We start from the raw sequence: 22,957 nt of genomic DNA, 5'->3' as shown, positions 1-22,957 counted from the left end.
CTACACCTCACTATTCTCAAGCTGATCCTCTCCAACAGACTCAATCTTTGATCATCGGCGGTTATAAAAATGGGGCAATTAGGACAGTTAAAGGGGGGAGACCATGAGAGAGACTATGAATCCAACCAGAAAATATCACAAATTCGAAATCAGAATATCACTTGAAAGATTTGAGTGCCAATACCCCGCTGGGAAGATCTTTGCAGATTACAACAATATATTCTGCAAAACCTGCAATTTAGCATTATATTATAAACGGAAAGACAGGATAGACAGCCATCTGAAATAATAACAAATTACATTACGGTGTCTCAGAAGAAGGCCCAAGACATTTTTTATTTTCTAACGAATATGTTGTGAATTTTTTTCTCACAATAATACACACAAATCTAAAGTAAAGGAATGGAAGTAAAAATATATAAATATTTGGATGAGCAATGCCAGAGCGGCATATACTAAGATACAGTAGAATGGAAAAGAATACAGTATATACTGTAATGACAAATATGTAAACATTATTAAATTGACAAGTCTTCCATTATTAAAGTGGCCAGTGATTTCAAGTATATGTATATAGGGCAGCAGCCTCTAATGTACTAGTGATGGCTATTTAACTGATGGCCTTGAGATAGAACCTGTTTTTCAGTCTCTCGGTCCCAGCTTTGATTCACCTGTACTGACCTCGCCTTATGGATGATACCGGGGTGAACAGGCAGTGGCTCAGATGGTTGTTGTCCTTGATGATCTTTTTGGCCTTCCTGTGACATCGGGTGCTATAGTTGTCATGGAGGGCAGGTAGTTTTCCCACAGTGATGCTTTAGGCAGACCGCACCACCCTCTGGAGAGCCCTGCGGTTGCAGGCGGTGCAGTTGCCGTACCAGGCGGTGATACAGCCTGACAGAATGCTCTCAATTGTGCATCTGTAAAAGAGTTTGAGGGTTTTAGCTGCCAATCTAAATTTCTTCAGCCTCCTGAGGTTGAAGAGGCGCTGTTGCTGCATGGCCACACACGCCTTCAACTCAATCAGCGCCTTCTTCACCACAGTGTCTGTGTGAGTGGACCATTTCAGTGCGTCAGTGATGTGTACGCCGAGAAACTTGAAGCTTTCCACCTTCTCCACTGCCGTCCCCTAGATGTGGATAGGGGGGTGCTCCCCCTGCCATTTCCTGAAGTCCCTGATAAGCTCCTTTGTTTTGTTGACGTTGGGTGAGAGGTTATTTCCCTGGCTCTCACCTCCCCCTGTAGGCTGTCTCGTCTTTGTTGTTAATGAGGCCAACTACTGTTGTATGGTCTGCAAACTTGATGATTGAGTTGAAGGCGTGTGTGGCCATGCAGTCATGGGTGAACATGGAGTACAGGAGTGGGCTGTTCTGTTAACAATTATGTTAAGACCACAGTATTTGGACAGAAATGCTTCTCCACCTTTACAAAGCATTTGTAAAAGCACAGGTACTCGCATAGGCGAAATTGCCACGGAGGATATATTCAGAACAGGTCGATTCATCCCCCTCAATACTTTCTTTAAAAATATGCCCCCCCCCCCCCCCCCAGATAGCATATGAACACATCATAAGCAATGACAAAATGTGTCGAATTGCAGGAAATTAGCTTTAACGGTCGACATTGGGCACAAAAAAGGGTCCAACTTATCCTCTTTCTCAATTTTCATACAAAAATGGGGTGTGCCTTTGGTGGTTCATCGATGTCTCATTCTGGTCATGCGCGCCATGACTACGTAGCTAGTTTGTTAACTAAACTAGCCACTTGTAGCTAGCCAGTAACTCCTCCAGTATGTGTTGACGTCATTTCACATGATTTGTTTTTGGACAGAAGCTGTAGAGATTGGTAGGAAATGGTACTTCTGTAGTCAAGTATCTTATTCATACATTTTTTTAAACATTAAATGACCTGGTATGATGGTGCATTGATCAGTTATACAGTTGAAAGTTATTGTCGCGTTTTTGGCCAAAGTTTTACTTTAATCCCGGGTGGCGCAGTGGTTAAGGGCGCTGTACTGCAGCGCCAGCTGTGCCGTCAGAGTCCCTGGGTTCGCGCCCAGGCTCTGTCGTAACCGGCCGCGACCGGGAGGTCCGTGGGGCGACGCACAATTGGCCTAGCGTCGCCCGGGTTAGGGAGGGATTGGTCGGTAGGGGTGTCCTTGTCTCATCGCGCACCAGCGACTCCTGTGGCGGGCTGGGCGCAGTGTGCGCTAGCCAAGGTGGCCAGGTGCACGGTGTTTCCTCCGGCGCATTGGTGCGGCTGGCTTCCGGGTTGGATGCGCACTGTGTTAAGAAGCAGTGCGGCTTGGTTGGGTTGTGTATCGGAGGACGCATGACTTTCAACCTTCGTCTCTCCCAAGCCCGTACGGGAGTTGTAGCGATGAGACAAGATAGTAGCTACTACAACAATTGGATACCACGAAATTGGGGAGAAAAAGGGGTAAAATCCCGAGTGGCGCAGCGGTCTAAGGCGTCACTAGACAACCGGGTTCGATCCCTGGCTCTGTCGCTGCTGTCCGCGACCAGGAGACCCATGAGGCGGCGCACAATTGGCCCAGCATCGTCCGGGTTAGGGGAGGGTTTGGACAGCCGGGATGTCCTTGTCCCATCGTGCTCTAGCAACGCATGCACGCTGACATGGTCGCCAGGTGTTTCGTCCGAGACATTGGTGCGGCTGGCTTCCAGGTTAAGCGAGCAGGGTGTCAAGAAGCAGTGGGGCTTGGCAGGATTGTGTTTCGGAGGACACATGGCTCTCAACCTTCACCTCTCCAGAGTCCATACAGGAGTTGCAGCGAGGGGACTAGACTGTAACTACAAATGGGATATTATGAAAAAGGGGTAAAAAATATCAAAAAATGTATTAAGTGTCCAGTGTTTCCAGATTTCTATTAAATATGACCGATAATTAATTACAATATGAGTGAAATAGTTTTCCTTAATTATGTTAAAAAGCAGCTTTTCTGTGTTGGAATGTTGTGGGCGTACCCCAACATCAGAATGGTGTGGGTATATACCGGTCATAAAAAATATTAATGCGAGTAGAACACTGATTGGTCAGCTCATCCTCCTCAGGAGGATGACATCATCCTCTATGAGGAAATATCAACCATTTTTTAAATGGTCTGTTCGAGATACAAGTTTGAGGTGATTGTTTTGTTCTTTTTTTCTTCAATTTATGCTTTGGCCACAAATACCAGTATAGGATGAGTCAACAACATTATTTGGATGAGTTAACAGAATATGAACTTTTAAAAGTGAGATTTTCACTGGACAGTTACTATAAAACAAAATGTTCTCTCAGCCTCATGGAACAATTTGTAGAGTAACAGGAAATTAGCTTTGAAACTGCAAAATGTTCTCTCATCCTCATGGCAAAATATGAAGAATAGCATGACATGAATTGCACATTTTTCGATACAAAATGTGTAGAATTGCAGAAAATAAATTCTGACTCATTTTTTTATAAAGCAAATGTTGTGAAATCAAGGAAGTTACCCCCCACCAATTTTTTCCCCCCTAATAATAATAATAATACAAAATATTTTTTGTCAAAATACCCCTCCATATAATACACTGTATCAGCCAGAACAATTTGTCTTCATCCAGCTCTCCTACAAAATATAGTCTTGTGTGTCAGTGGATTCTCCGTTATTTTGGAGATTCTGTCAGTTTTTTTTTTACCAGACTGCACCTCCGTTCTATAGGCTACATTTGTGTTAATGAATGAGTGCATTTTGTCAACGTTTTCAAAAGGGATGTTGGAGCTTGAAAAATAAATGTACGTTTTAATGTATTGCTATAGCGAATGAAAATGGCTACTTTGTTCCGAAATAGGCTACATTTTCTTCGATAAAAGGGTGGAATATGTACACGTCATGAAAGATGAGAATGGTCTCTGTCCCTCTCTGGTTCTCTGTACGTTTTGATTTTTGTTTTAACACCCCCTTTACTTCTCCTCTCTCTCAGCCGCACTGGTGATAGTATCAGACGTTGCCGATCAAGCCAATGACAGTTTGAAACATGGGGTGAGTTTCAAGTGCGAAGACGAGTGTTTGTGACAGTTCCTCCAACATGGTGTGTGTACAGTATGTGTGCGTGAGTGCTTGCGTACATTCCTGCCTGTCTATCTGCCTATATGCCTGCCTGTCTGCCTGTCTATCTGCCTATATGCCTGCCTGTCTGCCTGTCTATCTGCCTATATACCTGCCTGTCTGTCTGTCTATCTGCCTATATGCCTGCCTGTCTGTCTGTCTATCTGCCTATATGCCTGCCTGTCTGCCTGTCTATCTGCCTATATGCCTGCCTGTCTGTCTGTCTATCTGCCTATATACCTGCCTGTCTGTCTGTCTATCTGCCTATATGCCTACCTGTCTGCCTGTGTGTGTGTTAGCGTGTACAGTCAGTGTTGTGGGATGCACAACATTTTATCTTTTAGTTATTGTTATTGTTTAACATGGAATGTTGGCATAATCTCTCATACAAGCTCTCTCTCCCTTCCTCCCCCCTCTCCCTCTCTCTCAGGAGAACCTGTTGCGTCTGGTCAACATAGAGTACAGTGTTCGAGGCCAGAGGGATCTGCTCCAGCCTGGCAGGGTGAGCTCCGTCCTGCCTGATAACACCATTGTTTCTACCCAGGGCTCCGGGCACCCTCCACCTCTCCATCCCACCCGTGTCGCCCTTTATATAACCAGTCAGCTGGGAATCCCCTGGCCCTCTCTTTGTGTCTAGGTGGGGTGGAGTAGAGCAGGCACACACTTTTAAAGGACTCTTTAAACGCCCTCTCTCCAACTTTCTTGATTCAATGTTAAAACTGCCGAATATTTCCCACTGACTGCCCCCAATTGCTATGTAATCTACTTTGTCTAACTAGGGTTATACAATTCTCTAAAAATAAATAAATACATGTTTATTAAATTCCCTGGTTTTCCAGAAATTCTGGTTGGAGGATTTTGGATTTCCTGCTTATTTTCTATGAGTTCCGGGATTCCTTTGACCAGGAATTTTGTAACCCTATGCCTGACCCTGTGTGTGTGTGTGTGTGTGTGTGTGTGTGTGTGTGTGTGTGTGTGTGTGTGTGTGTGTGTGTGTGTGTGTGTGTGTGTGTGTGTGTGTGTGTGTGTGTGTGTGTGTTGTTCTCAGGTGTTTGTGAAGGAGGGCACTCTGATGAAGGTCAGCAGGAAGTTCAGACAGCCACGCCACCTGTTTCTGGTAAATGTCACTTCCTTTTGGTGGGAGGGTAGGACACTCACCAGCACAAACCTATAGATATACAACTGACAGAACAAGCAATGGGGTTTTTAGGCTAAAAATGGTTTAACAGAATTGTCAATCACAATTTGCTCTAATTTTAACATGGTCATCACACTTGTCATTATGACTACACAACTATGCACCATCTTCTGCCATGCAAATGTGAAAGGGAGAAGCAGCAGTTCTGTTCTGTTTGCACTATATCTATGGCCTGGTCCTCCCAGACCCTGCTATTGAGAGAGCAGTTTCCTGGCAGGATGTTTCTGAATGGGCGCTTCCTGAACTGCTCTTTACTGAGGGGACAGGGAACCTCAGGAACACTCCTCATACACCCACACACACATACCCCCTAGACCAGATACTCGTTCATTTGAACAATGCTGATACAGCCATACACACTAAACCTGGTAGTTTTACTGTTCAACACTGCTGATACAGCCACACACACTAGACCTGGAGAAAACTATTTAAACCTCTTTTTGTTAGTTCGTCCAATCATAACTGTCTTTAAGAAATAGAGCAAGATAGAAATGTGTAATACTTAGTATGTAGATCAGTAGATGTTCACATGGATGTCCTACTATTGTTTTACCAAAATTGTTTTAATCAAAATTTGTATCATTACTCATTACCGCCCCCACCTAGATACTGTCATCTTTCTAAAAAAGAACATGCGCATCCTAAGCAACCCTACATCTACACTCATGATAGGGTAGTATGGGTCACCTATCTGGGGTATGAGAGGAGGAGGAGGAGGGAGAGGAGGAGGAGGATAGGGAGGGTGTCATTTATAAAGACATAACTCTAAATAGAGTAACGACTTCAGACAGGCCATTCTTTAGCAGCCTGGCAGCGCGAGTCCCCTTTGTAACCATGCCAACAGAACACTCTGACTGTGCCTTCTCAGAGTGAGAGAGAGGGATGTGAGCAGAAGAGAAAGAGCATAAAACAAGGAATGGTTTGCTATGACATATAATTACAGGATAAAAGGGGATTTCGATATTTTTTTCAAATGTCCAGCCCTCTCAGTGGCGGTAAACAAAGATAGAAAGAATAGTTACAGAGTTAAAGGGTCAATCTGCAGTTGCTACATCCATTTTGGACATATAAATTAATGTTATATACCTATTGATTCATGAAGAATATATCACTTATATATAAATGCCTCATGAGCTTAGTTCAACTGTCAACGCCACCAGAACCCCAAATATACACTTGTTTTACTCCAATGTTTGTAAACAACGTAAATGTAAACAGACATTATATCCTCAAATCATTTTGATATCATGGATGGTCAGTCCTTGCACCCACAGCTCTGTCTATGAATTTGAGAGTGGGCACATTTCCCCAGGCCCGATGACCTTTTAACAACAGAGACGTGGTGTTGGCTTTGTTATTGTTTAAACGGCGGATTCTAGCTGTAAAGAAAGACAAAACATCATCTGAAAATGAAAAGCTAATCCAAAAATGATGCCTATCCTCGAATGACCAATGACCTTTATTCACATCTATTTATACCCCAGTATTAGTCAACTTTGATGTTTTATAAGTCGCTGTTGTCAAACTAGAGGGATTTAAGGCGATTTACACAATCATATTTGGAAATATTATCCAACAGGATAAAACTTGATTTCAAATCTTATAGTAAAAGCTGTAGGAACTGCTTGTGTCCCTTAAACATGTAAGAATAAACACTGAAGCTATAGGCTGTCAATCCACTCATGATGACACACACAACTATAATCGTCCATTTAATGTTTTTCTACAACAGAGGACTCTCGCTTTGTCAAGGAAGTGGAGTTATGGTGTGCTCAGGGTCTTAGTGGAATGATGAGTAGGGCACATGTCATGCGATCAGAAAAACGTACAGTTCTGAATATAACTACACTTCTCTGAATGAGGGAACTAGGTATAACGTACAGCAGAGGATGACACCTCGGGGTAGAGCCGTCAATCCCTACATGACACCTACCACCCCACCCCACCCCACCTTGCCCTCAGAGCAGCCGCAATTCATCGAGGCATGGACTCTACAAGGTGTCGAAAGCATTCTACAGGGATGCTGGCCCATGTTGACTCCAATGCTTCACATAGTTGTGTCAAGTTGGCTGGATGTCCTTTGGGTGGAGGACCATTCTTGATACACACAGGAAACTGTTGAGTGTGAAAAACCTAGCAATGTTGCAGTTACTACCATACCCCATTCGGAGGCACTTACATTTCTGGTCTCGCCCATTCACCCTCTGGATGTCACACATACACAATCCATGTCTCAATCTCCTCAAGGCTTGAAAATACTTATTTAACCTGTCTCCTCCCCTTCATCTACACTGATTGAAGTGGATTTAATAAGTGACATCAATAAGGGATCATAGCTTTCACCTGGATTCACCTTGTCAGTCAATATTATGGAAAGAGAAGGTGTTCTTATGTTTTGTATAGCCTCTTGTAGAGGGTGCACGTGACGACTGTATAGTTGTATTCACGTTCGAAGGTAAACCCCTAGCCATCAAAATTCAACCTTCAGGGGCCAAAACCACAGATCCCATATCTGCGTTCCTGGGTGCCAAACTTTCCTGTGTGCCTGGGACAATAGATTCCGATGACACGGAACCCTCCATTGGTTCCCGCCCAACAGACGTATGAACCAGGGTTGTCTGTGCCAACGGGGTGCCACCAGAATCAACAACAGACCCTCCTAACGGACCCTCTGCACGGTGGCCTGAATCAGGTCCCCTGGAGGAAACACATAGAGCAGGGTCCAGATCCCTCATTGAGAAGAATAGACAACAATGCGCATTTTCTCGTGATGCGTAAAGATCTACGTCGGGCCTGCCGAACTGACCCCGTATCTGGCCAACCACCCAGGGGTGCAGTCTCCTCTCCGTAGAGATAGGACATCCTGGAAAGTAGAACCACACCCACGTTGAGAAATCCAGAAAGATACTTGTCCTGCCCGAGAGGAAATGTGCGCTGCTCCATACGAGCAGATAATAGGCCAGGTTGATGTACGCCACTGCTGTCCTGTTGCCGGACCTTATCAACACATGCTGGCCCTCCAACATCGGAAGGACACGCCTCAGCGCTAGCAAACCTGTCAGTAGCTTTAGGCAATTGATATGCAGAGCCCTTTGTGCTGTTGACCAAAACCCCTTTCCCGAGTAAACCACACATGGTGCTCCACATCCCAGTAAGGATGCGTCTGTCATGATCATCCTTCGGGACGCTATCCGGCCTATAAGAACTCCCTGTAATAGCAGTCGATGGTCCGTCCCAGGAGTCAATGCCCTTAGGCACGAGGAGGATACCTTGAGCAACCAATGGCAGTGGCGCGATGCATCCAGATGTGTAGCAATCACCTAGAGCTGAAACAGACGTATCAACAGAAGTCCAAGAGGCACCACAGCTATCATAGGGGCCATCAGACCCAATAAACACAGGCACAAGCAAAACGGCACTGAGTGCCCCAGTTGAAACCGTGGCAGACGGAGCCAGATGCATGATTCAGAACCGAGTCCACAACATGACCCAGAAACTGAACGCACTGAGCTGGAGTCAAACTCATTTTCTTTTGGCTCACGATGAACCCCAGAATATGAGAAAGCAGCGTGGCAGTGTGGAGCTCCACCGGTTCCCTCGACTCCGCTACGACCAGCCAATCATCCAGAAAGGTCAATACTCTGATCACCTGGCACCGCATCGGTGCCAAAGTCGCCTCCACCACCATACAAAAGGTGTGAGGCAATAGGGAGAGCCTGAAAAGCAGGACCAGAAACGCAGATGCCACACCCTCGAAATGAAACCTCCAAAACTTTCTGTGGGGAGGATGTATAGCCACATGACAATATGCATCCTTCAGATCTATGGACATGAACCAATCACTGGGATGCACCGACTGCAATAGCCGGTGAAGTGTGAACATTTTGAACTTGCAAACTTTGAGGTGCTTGTTTAAAACAAAAACAAAAACAAAACAATGCGCTTTTGTGGTACCGCCGTTCTGATACCCAACCCACACCAGGTTTGGGGACTTCCGCAACCAGTAACTTTTCCCGAAACCCAGGACAGTACAGCGGGACAGACGCAGCACAAAATCAACCGTAGCATGGATTTTCTCGAAAAGCAATGAAACCGGCTTCGCCATCTCTACAGTCCTATTCAGCTGCAGCAGCAAATCGATATGATACATCTGCATCATTGTGACCACATTCAACAACCGGGCTGCCACACCCTCAGCCGGGTACACTTGTCCAGCTGATCGGCCTCTGGAGCTAAGTAACTCGCCAGCTTTCCATCCATCGGTGGTGTGCAAACAAGCCCTGCCTCCTTCATACCTTCTACGTTAGAACTTGCCATAACCTGGTAGCATCAGCCTGGCTGAATGAGGGGAATCCCAGGTTACCTTTAGCTCATCAGCTAAATCCTTAAACAGGGGTAAGCAACACTTCACCGTTGCAGGGACAGGAGGTAAATACCTTACGCCAAACCTGGAGGAACTCCACTGTGAGGGAGAAGACGACTCCCAGGTGATCTGCCGCCCTACAATACAGGCGCATTAACCAACAATGGTTCACTCTCCCCGACAAATCCAAAGCCGCGGCTTTAGGCTGCCCAGGACTGATGTCATTCAATTCACACACTGGAAACCCTCCAGATACAAGGGATAGTATATCCGGAATCCGGATTCTGAACACTGCCTGAGAAACTGGAATGAGCCTCACTCGGCTGGGATGACACCCCTATCAACACTGACCACTGCTGTTGCTCTCTCACAGCCTCAGACAACCCCATTCCCGAGGTCGCTTCACTAGAAGAGCCTTTGCCAGCAGGCCCAATCTTTCTCACAAAGTCAACTTGACCCCCAATGGAAGTTGAACCCAGCCAGAGACAATAGTCACTCAAACTGCTCTGAGCCTTCCACCCCAGGCAAACAGGACATCACTCGTGAGTATGTTTCATTTTCATTGTGAAACCACATGCCCGGCGCGGTTGGAGGTTCAAACTCAGCTGGTTAACCTTTTTGAACTTACTCTTACCACTGACCATCCTACCCAAGCAAGGAAGTATTAGCTACACAAGCAGAGCAGAAAGTAGTTCGCTTTTAGCAAACTCAAAAACTGAGACCAAGACCCAAAACTCGCAACATCTAGGGCTCTCAAACTCAACTCTGGACCTGAAAGCCATTTCCACTGCATTTTCCCATTGTTCCTCTCTAATCAGGGAATGATTTAAACTTGGGACACCAGGCGGGTGCAATTCATTATCAAGTAGAACAGAAAACCAGAAGGCTCCGGACCTCGCAATAGTTGAATACCCCTGATCTAGAGGGACGAGTACTCTCTCCCCACTAACAGACACCTAAGTCAGAGCCAAATCATGTCGTCTTTGTGTGCTTGAAAAGTTTGTAAACTGCGTGACACATTCTTCCTCCAGGCGAGCTGAAGAATTGAGGAAATGAATGCGAGCCCCCGGTATTATAGCCAGGAAGGCGGCGCTTCCGACGGCAGGCTCGGCATCCATTGGCCTGTTGGGCGTGATTTCATTTTTCTTAAGGTGAATGTGATTGGTCGCTTACTCCCCAGAGTATGTTATACCAAGTGACTGAGTTGAGACATTGGGCGCGTTTGAGTGGTAAGCCCAAAGTAGCCGACTGTAGACGGAAGTCGACAAGTAATGTTGGGGGAGGTACATATGCACAGACAACTAGTCAGACAACTTCTGCTGTAACCAAAAGTTTGCTGGATCGAATCCCTGAGCTGACAATGTACAAACTTCGTTCTGTCCCTGAGCAAGGCAGTTAACCCTATGTTCCCCAGGCACAGAAGACGTGGATGTTGATTAAGGCAGCCCCCCGCACCTCTCTGATTCAGAGGGGTTGGGTTAAATGTGGAAGACACATTTCAGTTGAAGGCATTCAGCTGTACAACTGACTAGGTATCACCCTTACCCCTAATTCTCAACCTGTATGTTGCTTTTGTCATTAAGCATGTAAATAACAGAATTTGATTAAATCACATGAAGGACAAAACACTCACTGTACAGAAAGATATAACACAATACATATATACCAGTTCACATAAGTTACTGGGTGAACAATATGAAAAGGATTAGACTACATGTACATCAGTTCACATAAATTACTGGGTAAACAATATAAAACTGATTAGACTACATGTACATCAGTTCACATAAATTACTGGGTGAACAATATGAAAAGGATTAGACTACATGTACATCAGTTCACATAAATTACTGGGTAAACAATATAAAACTGATCAGACTACATGTACATCAGTTCACATAAATTACTGGGTGAACAATATGAAAAGGATTAGACGACATGTACATCAGTTCACATAAATTACTGGGTAAACACTATGAAAAGTGATAAGCCAAGCAGTCTAATGCACTTGGTATTAACCCCACGACTGGTGTCTGGGCTACTTGCTCATTAATATTTCATTTATTTATGTTAGAAATGTGGATCACATGTAGGCCTATGTACATAGATTGTAAGGATGAAGATGTATTTAAGCTCCAAATAGTCATCCACCCAAAACAGTAAACATGCATTGCTAATAACCAACGATAGGTGGCGACATCAACCATTTATGAGCATGTAGTGCCTTTTGAGTCCAAAAAAACAGAAGAAGGTTGTGTCCCACAATGCTTCAGTTCCTACTTCAAGTTGCAGTTGGTGAGGAGAAACTGCAGAAATGTCCAGTTGACTGCAGTTGAAAGATTATGAACTTTGATCACATGGTTGTTGTAAAGGTCATGCAGTCGACATGTAGTCGCAAGTGGAAAAATGTATATACCCTTAATGCAACACATTTTGAAAGGCAGTAACCAACATTGGTCAACGTCTTGACGAAAGTGATCAAATCTGATGAAATGATGATCACTAAAACAGCCCGATTCCTCCTTAAAGAACTGATAGTTTCCTCTTAGTTTAGACCGCCATCGTGTGGTCAGTTAGCATGCAGGCATAATGTCAAAAGGATTTTAGTACTGAGAATAAGTCCATGTATGCATTTCACATTGTTTAATTTTCTCCGTGCACTGAATCAGTGGAATGTTTGTAACAGTATTATCTTGTTCATTGGCTTTGAGAATAAAACATGAAAGTAAGCTTGATTCTGAGGCTTGTCAGTGAATAATGAGTGTGTTTGTGTGTTAATAGATGAATGATGTGCTGCTGTACACCTACCCTCAGCAGGATGGGAAATACAGATTGAAGAACACCCTCCTACTGACTGGGATGAAGGTCAGAGTCCCCATCCCCATCACTCATTCCCCTCTCTCACATTTTTTCCCCTCTCGCCCCCATCTCTCGAACTTTGTCTCCATCTTTTTCACTCCCTCTCACTTATTCTTTGTCCCTCCCTAACATCTCACTTTGCCACTCACCATCCTCTCTCTCTCTCTCTCTCTCTCTCTCTCTCTCTCTCACCATCCTCTCATTCTCACTTCCCTTTTTAAACTTATCTGTCCTCTCTCTCACTGATTCCTCATCAGTCTATGTCATGTGCTGTTGATGATTGATGTTCCAGGTCAGTAAACCCATCATAGAGGATGTGCAGAACGCTCTGAGGATCGAGGGAGCAGACATCTCCATCACCTTGGCAGCCAGGTGCGTCACACTAATACATACACCTTGGTCGGTATAATGATTGGGGTTCACAGTTCTCGTGGTCACCAATTTTACAGTCTCAACAGTGAATTAACTATAGTGATGCCTCTTGTTCCAGGCTTCTATGCTCTTTTACAAGAAGTGTCAGTGTTATTTTCCTGACCACGTATCTAGACCACTCCGGGCCATTTATACCTCTAAAAGTAACATAGTCAAACACCCCACTGGACACACACTGGTTGAATCAAAGTTTCCACGTCATTTCAGTAACATTACGTTGAATCAACGTAGATGAATAGATGTTGAATTGACGTCTGTGCCCAGTGGGACATTACTGGTAAATGAGAATGCGTACAGTAAGAGGGCTTAATGACCTGTGCTCTGTGTGTCCCTGTGCAGCTCCTGTAGTGAGAGAGAGGACTGGTTCCACACTCTGAGTCGGACAGTGTCTGACCACGCCAGAGGACCTGGAACTTTCAGCAGCTGCTCTGGAGAGGTGAGGAGGACTTTGACTGGGAGACGGTGCCTACATAAAAGTCATGTTAGCAATTTTAGCAATAACATGGTTATGCTCCCCACTCAATGACAATAGCAAACCAATAGTCACACATTTTCTAAAGTTACATAGCATTGCAGGTGTCTGTAGGCTACATTGCAGCCTGTCTCCTCAGTGTGACTGTGAAGTCTAGTGTGGTAGCCACATGTTGAAACTATATTGTCCTTTCTCTTTCCCAGGCCAGAGAGCGTCTGTGGCTGTCCCTGGGGGAGAAGGCTCCTACTCTGGTGCCTGTATCCCATGTGATGATGTGTATGAACTGCACCTCAGACTTCAGCCTCACACTGCGCAGACACCACTGCCACGCATGCGGGAGGGTGAGTCTCTCTCACACAAACACATGGAATGAAAATGTTTTAAAGGAATGGCTATGTTACCTAGAAGCATAGTTTTGTGCAGTATGATGTGGCTGGAGTGTATGGTAGTCTATGGTCTGACATGTGTGTGTTTAGTGTTCTGACGTGTCCTGGTCTTGGTCTTGCTCTACTCAGATTGTGTGTCGGAGCTGCTCCAGGAACAGATACCCTCTGAAGTACCTGAAGGACCACATGGCCAAAGTGTGTGACCACTGTTACAGCGAGCTCAAGAAGAGAGGTACACTACGCCTCCTGCCTTTTACTGTTTTGTATTGTACTAAACTAAACTGTACTGTACTAAACTGTACTGTACTATACTGTACTATACTATACTATAATGTGTTGTACTATACCATATTGTACTGTACTATACTGTACTATACTATACTATAATGTGTTGTACTATACCATATTGTATTGTACTATACTGTACTGTACCATACTGTACAATACTGTACTATACCGTACTGTACTGTACTGCACTGCACTGCACTGTACTGTACTATACTATACTGTACTGTACTGCACTGTACTGCACTGTACTGTACTATACCGTATTGTACTGTACTGTACTGCACTGCACTGCACTGTACTGTACTATAGCGTACTGTACTGCACTGCACTGCACTGTACTATACTGTACTGCCCTGTACTGTACTATACTGTACATGCCCCCCTTGACTACTGGAGCACATTGAATGTGTGTGAGTCCAGTATTAAGGTGATCTCTGCCGCCATAGGAGGAGATGTGTCTGGGGCGAGTGGTACTGACAGTCCTCGTTCTAACCGTCGCTCCAGCCGCCCACTCTCTGCCGTCTTCCAAAACATTCACCCTCCCAGCCTGTGGAGACACCGCAAGGGCACCGCATCTCTGAGCCAGGTATCCACACACACACACACCACTCCTATTCTACCAAATGAGCAGGGAATTGGTTGAGGTTGACATTGACATTGCGAAAGCAATTGTCCACATCCTGCTGTAGCTACATTACTCAGTCCTGTACTGTTATCCATTTGAAAAGTACTCCTTTATTATTGGACCCAAATTACGATGTTAGAATTATAAGATAATTGTAAGAATCGATCATTGTAGAAAATTATTATAGAAAATTCAGCAAAAATATCAATAATTTTTGCCTTCAATTCATGCACCTTGTTTGTACTGAGTAAGTGGCAGTATACTTTTCGCTGTGCACTGTTATGTATGTAACTAATGGCTGTTCCTGTGTTGTCTCCAGGCGAGTGTGTCAGAGGAGGGCTCTATGAGTGGTACTCTACAGCGCAGTAAGAGGAGCAAGAGGAACTGGAAGAGGCTGTGGTTCCAACTCAAAGACAAGGTGCTTTACACCTACCAGGCCCGCGAGGTGAGGGGGAACACACGCTCCCCTTAAACCTGAACCCTCACACACACCTCACCCCTACAACACCTCTCCCTGTAAATCTGTAACTTACACATACCCAACTCAGATGGAGAAAGAGCATTGAGTTTCTCTAGTATAGCTCCACTTTCTTAGTTTCTGAATGCCCACAAAACTAGGGGACTATGGTACATGTATTCACAAAACTAGGGGACTATGGTAAATGTATTCACAAAACTAGGGGACTATGGTACATGTATTCACAAAACTAGGGGACTATGGTAAATGTATTCACAAAACTAGGGGACTATGGTACATGTATTCACAAAACTAAGGGACTATGGTAAATATATTCACAAAACTAGGGGACTATGGTACATGTATTCACAAAACTAGGGGACTATGGTACATCTATTCACAAAACTAGGGGTGTAACTGTAATTGTAATTGTAACGAACTGTTCGGTCCGCACTGTGAACCCGAATGAATACATAAAACAATATATTTTAAAAATAAAACCCTAGGCTAAACTGCTGTAAATCTGATCTGAAAAAAATAATTAGAGCCTATGCGCACTTTGTAATCAAAATTCTAATATTTATTGCCGCATTTCAAACGATCCTTTTGTGAGGTGGAGCCGGGAACTAGTTCTGTACGATGGAGAGTGGTGGGGTTAAAAAACCAGGAGGATCCATCATCGTTTAAATCTCCAGTTTGGGAACATTTTGGCCTCCCAGTAAATTACAACAGCGATGAACAGAGAGATGATGTTGCCACTGCTCAACGAGATTAGCCTATGCAGCTACCAACACCTGAAAGATGTTGACACATTTATGCCGACATCACCCCAGTAATTCCTACCACCGGATCCAGACGGAAACGCAAAAAACCCATCAACATAAGATTTTATCTCCACTCTGCATTAAAGCAGCCCCTCTCAACTGATTCTGACCAGGCCAAAGAAATTACAAGAGAGATAGGTATGTTTTTAGCCGCAGATATGCGCCCATTCTCTTTGGTTGAGAATAGGGGGTTTCAGCACTACTAGCACACTGGACGTAAGGGAGGGGTGGGGGGCGGGGGCTGCCCCCCACCCCTGAGGGGCCCATGCGCCTATCATTGGTCATAATGCTTCACTTTAACTGAGCCTCTCATTCTCCTTAATTGCCGGCCTCAGCATGTTACGGAAAGAGATTAGAGATTAACTGTAATAGAAGCTCTGGGGACATACGTAGGCAGATGCAAACAGATGATCATCTTTAGCGGGCAACAGTTCTTGAGGGCTCAAACAAAAAAAATCACAAACAAAAAAAATCACAATTTCGTTCATACTTGTGAACCAGCGTTTGAGTTGTGTGGTTGCAATATCAGCAGTCCCTTATCTCAGGGTATAGTTTAAATTGTGTGCAGCACAATGGACATTTAATATACAATTTCTCAGGAAAGACTGTCTGGGTTGTCAATACTTAGTATAGAAAATAGTCGGGCTGCAACCGTGGTTTGCACAGGAACATTCAAGGCAATGCAGTAGCATACTGTAGCTACTTTCTCTTTTCAAGAAAGAAAGAGGAAAAGAGACAGACACAAAGAGAGGCAGCTAGGAATACTTCAGGAGAATTGTTAGGCTATTTGTATTTTATATAAAAGGTGTATAAATACCAGTTAAATACTGTATAGCTATAGGATACACTGCATAATGAAACAATCCCTAGTAAGCTAGTGTTTTGAGGGTGGACTGACTGTACTATTTGGCATTAATAGACTGGTTTTATTCACAACAACTTTCTTTCCAAGTGTTACCGATGTGAAATGGCTAGCTAGTTAGTGGTGGTGCGTGCTAATAGCGTTTCAATCGGTGACGTCACTCGCTCTGAGACCTTGAAGTAGTTGTTCCCCTTGCTCTGAAAGGGCCGCGGCTTTTGTGGCGTGATGGTTAATTGATGCTTCGTGGGTGTCCGTTGTTGATGTTTTTATTTTACCTTTATTTAACTAGGCAAGTCCGTTAAGAACAAATTCTTATTTTCAATGACGGCCTAGGAACAGTGTTCAGGGGCAGAACGACAGTTTTGTACCTTATCAATTCGGGGATTTGAACTTGCAACCTTTCGGCTGCTAGTCCAACGGTCAAACCACTAGGCTACCCTGCCGCCCCAAGTGTGTGCAGAGGGTCCCTGGTTCGAGCCCAGGTAGGGGCGAGGAGAGGGACAGAAGCTATAATGTTACACAAGCTGGGAGAAAGCATGAGGAGGACTCATGTCATGCAGGTTTAGGTAGCCTATACAGGACAGGTGTATATGTATTTTTTTTTAAATCGATTGGTAGATTATTAGTATGCTGATGCATCAAAAATACATTTTGCAATCTGCATTATTTGAATTTCCAACTTAAATTACTGAACAAGTAATGACATTGTTATCGCCAGCCAGCAGTCTAAATGTCAGCATTGCGACACCGTGTATATCTTCGTGAAATGTTAGGCTTAACATGAGAAAATGTGGCAATAAACATTTATCCATTAGCTGAAGCAAAGCTATAGGCTATATGCCCTGGCACAAAAGAAAGCCTATCGTCGATTCGATAGGCAGCTACATAGACATGTCGCAATTTCAGCACCATGGACAGCGATCGGTAGTCTATACTTTGTGAGTAGCTGACACATTCAATTTTTGTATTTTAGGAAAAGGGTAGGGTCCAGAGAAATTGCGTTACGCCAGTGTCCAGCGCCTCATGAAAGTATTCGAGCCACGTTACGAAATTAGCTCTCTCGCACCAATTTCAGCAAACAGGTAGTACCCGCTCTATATAAGCAAGCTAAAGCCGAAGTTGCCAGTGAATTGGTCAATGCACCATGTGTTGCGCTTGCTACAGATAGATGAACCTCCAGGGCTATAGAGAGCTACTTAATTAAAACATCTTCTTATGAAGTTAGGATCGGCCCCTTTTTTACAATTTTCGCTTAAATGACATACCCAAATCTAACAGGCTGTTCCTAATGCATATTATTGGTAAAATTTGAAAGGAAACACTTTGAATTTTGTGGAAATGTGAAAGGAATGTAGGATAATATAACACATTAGATCTGGTAAAAGATCTAAGAGAAAAAACTTTTTTTTTGTATTTTATTTTGTACCATCATCTTTGAAATGCAAGAGAAAGACCTTTATGTATTATTCCAGCCCAGGTTACATTTATATTTTGGCCACTAGATGGCAGCAGTGTATGTGCAAAGTTTCAGACTGATCCAATGAAACATTGCATTTCTGTTAAAAATGTTGTATCAAGACTGCCCAAATGTGCCTAATTTGTGTATTAATAACTTTTCATGTTCAATACTGTGCACTCTCCTCAAACAATAGCATGGTATTATTTCACTGTAATAGTTACTGTAAATTTGACAGTGCAGTTAGATTAACAAGAATTTAAGCTTTCTGCCAATATCAGAAATGTCTATGTCCTGGGAAATGTTCTTGTTACTTACAACCTCATACTAATCTCATTCGCCTACGTTAGCTCAACCGTCCTGCAGGAGACCCACCAATCCTGAAGAAGTTTTAACAGTGACAGCCCATCACATTACCCCGGAGTGGTAAATGAGAATTACTGCGCTAGAGACACGCCCCCTTTATGAGAGTCACACAAGTGCCAATCTTTTTCTCTTTGTAAGAAAACATTATAGCATAGGCCTATACAATGTCTGAGCCATGTTTACATATTGATTTCACATGCATATTATTTATTTTTTTGTGTGTTGTTGAGTAATCTTGTGTTTTCATTTAAGAAAATACAAAGTGTTGATGTTCCTGATTGTACTCTCATCAGACATTATATGACTCATGATCATATATGGAATCAGGAATAACAACACTTTGTATTTGATTAAGTAAACAACAATTAACTACAGTAACTGTTGGCATTTAATTTTGTACCGAAACCATGACCCCAAAACCGCAATACGTACCGAACCATGCATTTGGCAAGCCGTTACTTACACCCCTACACAAAACCCCCACAAACTACACCCTGAAGACTATGCTGGTCTCTTTCTGTCTGTATTACTCTCTGTCTCTCTCTCTCTCCCCCTCTCTCTCTCTCTCTCTCTCTCTCTCTCGCTCTCTCTCTCTCTCTCTCGCTCTCCAGGAGAAGGTGGCGTCTGAGAGTTTGCCTCTGTTGGGCTTCACAGTGAAGCTGCCTGACAGGCCAGGTGGAGAGGAGACAACCAACGTCTTTGAGCTGTACCACAAGAAGACCCTGTACTACACCTTTAAGGCCGAGAACAACCACACTGCTGAGAGGTGAGCTCTGCACTGCACCTTTTATGACCACATGATCTGACCAGGAGAAACTATGGGCCCAAGTTATAGCCTTTATCCTTTTACTTAGTGAGGTAGAACTCCTGGCCCCAGTTACAGGCCTTATTCAGTAACCTCATAGGTGTGACTCACATTGACAACAGCATAAACACAACAATCATATTGTTATTACAATGTTATTACAATCAGCACTTTCTTCTCTATCCAGATGGGTGAATGCCATGGAGGAAGCCACAGTTTTATAGCAGTGGCCATCTTGGGTGGTTTGTCGAGACTGTGGTTGCGTTCCACTGCTCAGACGTTGCATGTATCAACCAATGATTGCGTGCCACGTCATTGACTGTGTCATCGACTGACAGATTACTATAACATATGATGTGGTTGGCTGATACGTAAAATACCTATCCAGGCGTTATAAGATCTGGCAGGCGTCAGCAACGCCTGGACAGAGGAACGCGCCCTATAACTCACCTTTCAGACTTACCCTGGAGTCCTCGCTGCCACTCACCTACGACACATAGCCATCCCTCAGAATGCCTGAATGTAAAACAAAAAGGGAAGGGGAGGAAGATGCTCATTTTGCCTTTAGTCAGCTGTGACGGTTGTGTCTTACTGTGTGGACTGGGAGAGGAGAGAACAAGACATGGTGTTCTTAAAGGAGGGGACACGCTCACCTACTTTGTCATCTTCCAACGTCCCCATCCCGCTGCTACAGCAGGTGTGATGCCTAGAGCCAAGAGAGAAGCTGTCCCAGATACGTACCCTTCTGGAAAATTCCACCAAGGCTACCTATGACTCTCCCTCCAGTTTTTCATGGCATTAACCACTCTGGATTACTTATACAAATGGAATGAAAATTACATTCACATTTTTTGGGGATATCTTATTTTATTTGAATTAAGAACACTGTAAAAACAATGTAGTTGTTTCAACTAGTTATTATTAAATAACAGTTTCCACAGACTTTTCGGGCAGAGTGTTACCTGAACCCAATTTTTTGGGGGGGAACAAACTTGATTACATTTTGCATGTTCATATATACAGGAATTCATATCAAATAAAATAACACTTAATTGGTCACATACACATGGTTAGCAGATGTTAATGCGAGTGTAGCGAAATGCTTGTGCTTCTAGTTCCAACAGTGCAGTAATATCTAACAAGTAATCTAACAATTCCCAACAACTACCTAATACACACAAATCTAAAGGGGTGAATGAGAATATGTACATATAAGTATATGGATGAGCGATGGCTGAGCGGCATAGGCAAGGTGCAGTAGATGGTATAAAATACAGTATATACATGTGATATGAGTCATGTAAGATATGTAAACATTATTAAAGTGGCATTGTTTAAAGTGACTAGTGATCCATTTATTAAAGTGACCAGGGATTGGGTCTCAATGTAGGCAGCAGCCTCTCTGAGTTCCTGATTGCTGTTTAGCAGTATGATGGGCTTGAGATAGAAGCTGTTTTTCAGTCTCTCGGTCCCAGCTTTGATGCACCTGTACTGACCTCGCCTTCTGGATGATAGCGGTGTGAACAGGCAGTGGCTCGGTGGTTGATGTCCTTGATGATCTTGTTGGCCTTCCTGTGACATCGGGTGCTGTAGGTGTCATGGAGCGCAGGTAGTTTCCCCCGGTGATGCGTTGTGCAGACCGCACCACCCTCTGGAGAGCCCTTGCAGTATTGAAAATGTCCTCACCTGTGATTTGAAGACACAACCTCTTAGTGCACGCTGAGCCACCATGTCTGTGTCAATGACTGATTTCACCTGCATTGCTACACTTTGCACCTCAAAGTAAATCTCAGCTCTATTAAAAGTACACTCAAGAAAAAATATTTGATTTATCATAGTGATTAAGTCGGGGTTTCCTAAACTCACTCCTCGGGACCCCAAGGGGTGCACGTTTTGGCTTTCACCCTGGCACTACACAGCTGATTGAAGTAATCAACTAATCATCAAGCTTTGATCATTTGAATCAGCTGTGTAGTGTTAGGAAAAAAACAAAACGTGCACCCCTTGGGGTCCAGAGGATCGAGTTTGGGAAACGCTGGATTAAGGAGTAACATTAAAACAGAGTAATATACCCCACCAACATTAAACAACCAGACAGAAAACCATCAAATGAAACAAGTAAATCAAATCAATGATGAGAGAATAGTCAGATTAACTGAGAACAGACACAGGAAGATTGGAATGCCATGAGCCAAAAGGTTGTGCGTTCAAATCCCAGGTGAGCACATGTTGAATAATGGGGACGTGGGGATGGCAGGTAGCCTAGCAGTTGAGGGCATTGGGCCAGTAACCGAAAGGTCACTGGTTTAAATCACCGAGCCTACTAGTTGAAAAATCTGTCAATGTGCCCTAAAGCAAGGCACTTAACCATCATTTCTCTGGATAAGAGCATCTGCTATACGAATAATTTCTGTATAAATGAACATGCATGGTAGGTAATCATGTCAACGTGTCAAATTTGTAGGTTGAAAACATTGCATGTTAAAAGCACTGTGTGTGTAACCAGTTGCTTTTTTAGTTAAGATGCCCAAATAATCATTTACATTTAAATTGACTGAATTTTTGCCTAAGTTTTCACAAGTTGGAGCTAAGTTTGGGCCAACAATTTTTGTTGTTGTTCAGATAACACGAAAAGTTGAGTAAACAGAAAAAAAAGGCTGTGTTACTTAATAATAATTAGTTGAAACAACTAGTTTTGTTTTCAGTGAACAATAACAGTAAAAGTGATTAAACGGCATGTACTACTAGGGTGTAACCCACATCCAGAGGTTATGAAAATGCTGAATCTGGTATTAATACACGTTGACCACATGCCAACGTGACCGTTGTTTTAATGTGATGTCAGAAGCATAAGACTGGATCTCCATGTATTATTACGTCATCCACCAAGTTTTGAGATGGTGGGTTCATTCACCCCCCCCCATTAGACCCAATATGTGCTGTCATGTTCACAATGCAAGACAGCCTTTCTAAACCAATATGGCACTACTTACTGAATGAATTCTCAATTTCTTTATTTTATCAGAACACTTTCCTGCACTCGACTTAGCCAGCTTCACGTACCTTAATGCCTGACATTTTAAAGCACAGGTTCTGCTTAAAGGATGACTATTCATTGCACCTCATTCGGTTGTTGCCGATCTAACCAACGTTGTTAGATCTCGCAGCATATTAATGTCCGACTGATGGTTAATGGTCAGTCTTTCTGAACGAGGGCTAATGACTGTTTCATGAAAATGATGCTATAGAAGCCTGGAAATACGATGACATTGCTAAAGTATACAAATAATTCATAGAAAACAACTTTGCCATCATTATGATGTCGTCAAGTTTACTTTAGAGAGATGGCAATGTTGCCTTGAGCTAGAAAAGTTTGTTCCCTCAACCTATGTTCCCTCAGCCCTATGTTCCCTCAGCCCTATGTTTCCTCAGCCCTATGTTCCCTCAGCCCTATGTTCCCTCAGCCCTGTGTTC

At 43.7% G+C, this 22,957-nt stretch overlaps 1 protein-coding gene across 3 annotated transcripts in view; it reads left to right on the top strand.

Moving 5' to 3' along the window:
• LOC115143159 (FYVE, RhoGEF and PH domain-containing protein 5-like) overlaps positions 1 to 20,826 on the top strand; it is a 67,356-nt gene extending 46,530 nt beyond the window's left edge. For 2 of the 3 annotated variants that reach the window (XM_029683283.2, XM_029683281.2), the window contains exons 10-21: positions 3,966 to 4,024; positions 4,521 to 4,592; positions 5,139 to 5,207; positions 12,433 to 12,516; positions 12,803 to 12,882; positions 13,282 to 13,378; positions 13,618 to 13,755; positions 13,930 to 14,032; positions 14,535 to 14,674; positions 15,033 to 15,158; positions 19,290 to 19,444; positions 19,671 to 20,826. In XM_029683283.2, coding sequence (XP_029539143.2) covers positions 3,966 to 4,024; positions 4,521 to 4,592; positions 5,139 to 5,207; positions 12,433 to 12,516; positions 12,803 to 12,882; positions 13,282 to 13,378; positions 13,618 to 13,755; positions 13,930 to 14,032; positions 14,535 to 14,674; positions 15,033 to 15,158; positions 19,290 to 19,444; positions 19,671 to 19,707 — 1,160 coding nt within the window. In that variant the 3' untranslated portion in view covers positions 19,708 to 20,826. The remainder of the gene's footprint in view (positions 1 to 3,965; positions 4,025 to 4,520; positions 4,593 to 5,138; positions 5,208 to 12,432; positions 12,517 to 12,802; positions 12,883 to 13,281; positions 13,379 to 13,617; positions 13,756 to 13,929; positions 14,033 to 14,534; positions 14,675 to 15,032; positions 15,159 to 19,289; positions 19,445 to 19,670) is intronic. The other variant, XM_029683284.2, reaches the window with a different exon arrangement.
• Positions 20,827 to 22,957: the final 2,131 nt, after the last annotated feature.

The sequence above is a fragment of the Oncorhynchus nerka genome, linkage group LG15, assembly GCF_034236695.1.
Source record: "Oncorhynchus nerka isolate Pitt River linkage group LG15, Oner_Uvic_2.0, whole genome shotgun sequence".
NCBI classification, from domain to species: domain Eukaryota; kingdom Metazoa; phylum Chordata; class Actinopteri; order Salmoniformes; family Salmonidae; genus Oncorhynchus; species Oncorhynchus nerka.
This window is presented reverse-complemented; position numbering and strand designations above follow the sequence as displayed.